This window comes from Acanthopagrus latus, chromosome 1, assembly GCF_904848185.1.
Source record: "Acanthopagrus latus isolate v.2019 chromosome 1, fAcaLat1.1, whole genome shotgun sequence".
In the NCBI taxonomy this organism is placed as follows: Eukaryota; Metazoa; Chordata; class Actinopteri; order Spariformes; family Sparidae; genus Acanthopagrus; species Acanthopagrus latus.
Window position 1 is genome coordinate 391,888 of NC_051039.1, and position 4,925 is coordinate 396,812.

The window sequence follows — 4,925 nt, forward strand, 5'->3', positions numbered from 1 at the left end:
TGAGCCGGGCAGAGTTCTGATCATCACAGGGTCTCTGCCAGATTTACCCCTTCAGTTCTGTTAGTCTATTCGACCCAATAGGAACCAGGACAGCTTTAAATATGTCGCACCTGTAGAGGAGCAGTGAGAAAGAACACAAAGATGTAAAAGTATTTGAGACAGAAGGGACAGAATCAGACGTTTCTCAAAGTATCAAAACAAAAGACTTGATCCACCAGATTCTAGACAAAGAACTGAATCAGCACCAGAAGTTCTGTGCGTGCAGTTACACCCTCCAGATTACTGTCGGGTACATACAGTCATCAGGTTTCAGCCGCCTCACAAAGTCAGATGTGGTCTTGTTGTATTTCCTTCTTCAGGAACTTGGGGCAGAGAAATCTAAGATGGCTTCTTTGGAGGCCCGTCTGAAGGCGGAGCAGAGTGCTCGAGTCCAGGAGGTCACCGGCCTGCAGACCAGAATCCAGACTGCTGACCAGGAACACCTGAAACACACCCAGCAGCTGAACCAGAAGGTACTGATCATCTAACGTTGAATTCCTCTGTGGCAGATCAAAGAAGGCTTCGAGTCCGGTGTCAGGCTCAGTCGAGTCCCTGAGAGCAGCAGCACAGGTCCAGTCTTACATCCTGTCAGTCAAGTCTCAGGTCAAGTCTAAGGTTCTTGAAGGCAGGTCCGAGTGAAGCCAGTTCTGGGACAGATGTTTACAGTGTGTTTAGCTAACTGTGTGTTCAACCTGAACAGATCGGGAGTCTGCAGGAGCAGCTGGAGAACGGTCCGAATGCTCAGCTGGCCCGGCTGCAGCAGGAGAACTCTATCCTCAGAGATGCCCTGAACCAGGCGACCAGCCAGGCTGAGAGCAGGTAACGTGCACATGGTTCTGTTGATGATGATGCACTCTGGGACTCGTAGTTGACTTAGTTCGTACTGATGACTCGTCCAGGAGGACTAGGAGTCCATCACAGTGTTGACAAGATGTAGGCGACTGTTGGATGGACAGAACCATTGATGTCCATCATCCGGTCTGATACTCACCCTCCTTTGCAGGCAAAATGCGGAGCTGGCCCGCCTCAGGCAGGACTGTGTCCGTCTGGGTCGGGAGCTGACCGAGCGTACTGACGCTCTGCGGACCGACGAGGAGTGCAGGAAGAGTCTGGAGGCCAAGATGACCGCCATTGAGCAAGAACTGACCCAAGCCCAGGTCAGAATCACAGAGCTGTTGTCCTCAAATGTCAAAACTCAAAACTCCTGTTTCTTCAAATGTCTGGATGTTGTAACTGATGGAGCCGGGTTCTGTTCTGTTGTCTGTATGTGCAGCTGGTCCACAGGGACACTGAGCGGGTTCTGCAGCAGCGACTGGAGGAAGTGTGCTCGGACCTGAAAGTCTCGCAGCAGGAAGCTGCTGCTGTTAGCGGTCAGTGTTTCTGTTAGCATGTTGGTAACTCAGCCCAAAGTTTCAGCAATGAGAACCAGTTCTGTGGAAACTCCAGAACAAGGTTCTGATCGGTCACGTCTGTGGTTTCACCTCATCCAGATCAACTAGAAACCCAGTAAGCTGGTTGTTGTGCTGTTTGCTCCTCAGAGCTGCAGGGGGCACTGGTGTCCAGAGAGGCGGAGCTACAGGAGCTCAAGGCCCAACTGGAGAACCGGGCTGCAGTCCAGGTAGAACCTGAACTCTCACATTTTTTGGGTGATTTCGTTTTATTGATTTCATTCTGCCGCTCATCCAGTACTCCTGCTGCTGCTGACAGGATGTGATAGCGCAGATGGTGCTATTTGTTAAAGGAGTTGATTTTAATTGCATCAGGGGGGCGGGGCTTCTCCCTCGGGGTCATACCGGGAGGCAGGAGGTCAGTCACAGCTGGACGTGACGAGAGGTTGGTCTTTGTGATGATGTCATAGTTAAACACGATGCGCGACGATCAGCGGGACAGGTTTTAAAATCATCTTTCAGCGTCATTTCATTAGCAGAAATAATTTGTGGATCTTTGTGGAGCTGATCCGATGTTTGTGTCTGCAGATGGACGAGTCGTCTGACGTGCAGCAGCTGAAGAGCCGGTACCAAACTCTTCTTCTGCTCACCATCATTCACTTGCACATGCACTTAAATACCCTCATGTGATGTCGTGTAGTTTAACTTCCTGTGTGTCTTCCTGTCAGTGTACAGAGCAGAGACGAGCAGGTCGTTGCTCTGGAGGCGGAGCTTTCTCAGCTGAGGGAGGAGCTACAGCTGCTGACATCATCACAGAGGTCAGAAACAGAGAAGAAGCTCTGCGACATTTCACAGTTCTCATTTTCACTTTGACCACAGCAGCACCTGGTGGACAGAACAGGAAGTGCACCGCCAAACTTTCAGCAGCCATTTTATGTCTCTTTGTGTCCCCAGAGCGACGGAAGGCGACGCAGCAGCCAGAGATCAGATGAACAAAGACGTAGGTTTGAATCCACAAACTGACATCATCACATTGATCCACGGTGCACCTGCTGAAGGTCGAAGCTAATGCTAATGCTAGCTTCAGCAGCTAACTACCACTGATGCACTGATGAGAAGCTGCTTCTGTTTCCTCGTTTCTTAACTCACTGTTACTGCCCGGTTTGTGTCAGACATCAGTTCTACCTGCAGAGATCAAAGAACTGCTGTCAGAACAATCACTCTGGTTCTGATGGTTCTTCTTCTCCTCTGCAGGGATCAGGAAGTGAGACAGAGTCCGAGCAGCCATTTGAAAGGTGAGAACACACCTGACCAAACAGCTGATGTGTTTCAGGTGCAGCTGCTGAGTGACATTGTGTCTGTTGTTTGTCGTCTGTCAGTCTGGAGGAAGACTCTCAGCTGCTGCGTCTGGAGGAAGAAGTCCAGCAGCTCAGAGAGGAGCTCCAACAGGCCCGTCACCACGGCACCGTGAGTCCAAGTCCAGCACCTCACTCATCTCTTCAACCATTTACACAAGAAGAAACATGTTATTGATCTAAACATGTCACATTTTACAAGAACAGTAACAATATACCAAACTAATCACTTTTCATTCTGATGGTTTCGAATTTTACTTCAGGAGCTGCAAGAGAAAATAGCATTGTCAGCAGCAGCGTCTTCAACTGCAGAGCGTCTAAGCGACCAGAGAGAGGCGGAGCTCCAAGCAGCGCTGGTCAGTGAAGAACAGGAAGCTGCAGGACTTTTATTGTGAAGTCTTGACCTCTGTGTGGTGAATTGAATATTACATTCCTCATGTGTTTCTGTCTTCAGACTGAAGCTCAGTCCAGGATTGCCTCCCTGCGTTCGGACTTCCAGGCATCACTGCAGATTCTGTTTCCTGGCGTCCATGTGGATGTGGACCAGGTCGGTCTGCTCTTCATCTGAACATTCATTCACTGGTGAACTCTTCTGATCACACTTGAACCTGTTTGTCGTTTTGTTGCAGAGTGACTGGCTGCAGCTTCTCACTCGGACAGCTGAGGAGAGCAGAAGTGAAGCAGAGCGTTCTCTCTCCGAGGTAAACCCACGGACGTCCTCCACGCTGCTGACAGGTGATACAGGTGATATGTTTGGTATTTGATGTGTTTATGTGGTTGTCAGGTGCAGTTGAGGCTGATGGAGGCTCAGATGAAACAGACAGAACTGCAAACGGAGTTCGATCAGAAAGTGAAGCTGCTGCAGGAAACAGTAAAAATTTCACTTGTCTGCATGTTGTGTTCCTGTGTCGTGATGTCATGGTGATGACGGTTGTGTCTGTGGCAGGAGGCGGAGCTTCAGGCTCTGCAGCGGCGCTCTGAAGAAGAAGAAAACGAGTGGAAGAAGAAACTGTGTGAAGCTGAGCAGCAGAAACAAACAGTGAGCATCACAAACACAATCTGGGTTCATAAAGAGACCCGTTCACTCAGGCGGCTGCTCTCCTCCGTTAGGTGTTCTGTGGCATGTGAAGTCTTATTACAACACCTGTAACCTGGTTTCTGTCTGCAGGTCCTGGATCAGCTGCAGCTGCTGGAGGACCAAGCTCAGACAGACAAGACGGACACAGACAGCACTCAGCAGGTCCGTCCTGAAGTACCGACTCTGGGCGATGCTTCTCTGTTAATAAAGTTCTAAGTTCTGTATCGAATGGACCTGTTTCAGTTTGCTGAAGATGTTTCACCTTCATCCACGAAGCTTCTTCACTTCAGAGTAACTTTAAACTCTACGTGGGAGTGTCCTTACAGAGTGTGGGAGTGACCTTACATGGTGTGGGAGTGACCTTACATGGTGTGGAGTGTTCTTACATAGTGTGAGAGTGTCCTTACAGAGTGTGGGAGTGTCCTTAGAGTGTGGGAGTGACCTTACAGAGTGTGGGAGTGACCTTACATGGTGTGAGAGTGTCCTTAGAGTGTGGGAGTGTGCTAACAGAGTGTGGGAGTGTTGTTAAGTTTGCGTGGGACTCGTTGATACCATCCCAACTCACGAGTCCAGTTGTGTCAACGACTCACAAATAGCCCTAACAACTCTGTCAGGACACTTCCACTCTGTCAGGACACTCCTACATAAAGTTTAAAGCCTACAGCTCCACCAGTTAGTTAGAAGTGAAGAAGCGTCTCTGATGAGAGGTGAAATGTCTTCAACAAACTCAAACAAGTCCACTTGAATATGGTACAGAACCTAGAGGTACCAGGACTGGATGACTGAGAACTTCATCAGTGTTTCAATGACTCTGTGTTTGCTGTCTCAGCTGAAGGAGCAGCTGATGCTGCTGGAGGCTCAGCTGGAGAAACAGCTGGAGGAGGCCACATTCAGTCAGAGCTGCAGCGAGGAGCTCGCTCAGGTCCGACATCACATCTATCACACCCAACACACAAATAACCACAAGTGTAACGATTGATCCTAAATTATCTGAGTTGTTAGTAAACTGTCCAAATATAAATCACGTGTCAGACCGTCCAGAACCAGAACTCACTGCACAATCTA

At 49.3% G+C, this 4,925-nt stretch overlaps 1 protein-coding gene across 5 annotated transcripts in view; it reads left to right on the forward strand.

Moving 5' to 3' along the window:
- rrbp1b (ribosome binding protein 1b) overlaps positions 1 to 4,925 on the forward strand; it is an 8,785-nt gene extending 3,860 nt beyond the window's left edge. For 2 of the 5 annotated variants that reach the window (XM_037105741.1, XM_037105742.1), the window contains exons 5-21: positions 360 to 512; positions 740 to 858; positions 1,043 to 1,196; positions 1,313 to 1,409; positions 1,578 to 1,657; positions 2,016 to 2,053; positions 2,156 to 2,245; positions 2,382 to 2,427; positions 2,682 to 2,722; positions 2,807 to 2,894; positions 3,046 to 3,138; positions 3,237 to 3,329; positions 3,412 to 3,483; positions 3,567 to 3,653; positions 3,729 to 3,821; positions 3,951 to 4,022; positions 4,690 to 4,921. In XM_037105741.1, coding sequence (XP_036961636.1) covers positions 360 to 512; positions 740 to 858; positions 1,043 to 1,196; positions 1,313 to 1,409; positions 1,578 to 1,657; positions 2,016 to 2,053; positions 2,156 to 2,245; positions 2,382 to 2,427; positions 2,682 to 2,722; positions 2,807 to 2,894; positions 3,046 to 3,138; positions 3,237 to 3,329; positions 3,412 to 3,483; positions 3,567 to 3,653; positions 3,729 to 3,821; positions 3,951 to 4,022; positions 4,690 to 4,839 — 1,566 coding nt within the window. In that variant the 3' untranslated portion in view covers positions 4,840 to 4,921. Of the gene's footprint in view, positions 1 to 359; positions 513 to 739; positions 859 to 1,042; positions 1,197 to 1,312; positions 1,410 to 1,577; positions 1,658 to 2,015; positions 2,054 to 2,155; positions 2,246 to 2,381; positions 2,428 to 2,681; positions 2,723 to 2,806; positions 2,895 to 3,045; positions 3,139 to 3,236; positions 3,330 to 3,411; positions 3,484 to 3,566; positions 3,654 to 3,728; positions 3,822 to 3,950; positions 4,023 to 4,689 lie in introns of all 5 variants that reach the window. The other 3 variants (XM_037105743.1, XM_037105744.1, XM_037105749.1) reach the window with 2 other exon arrangements.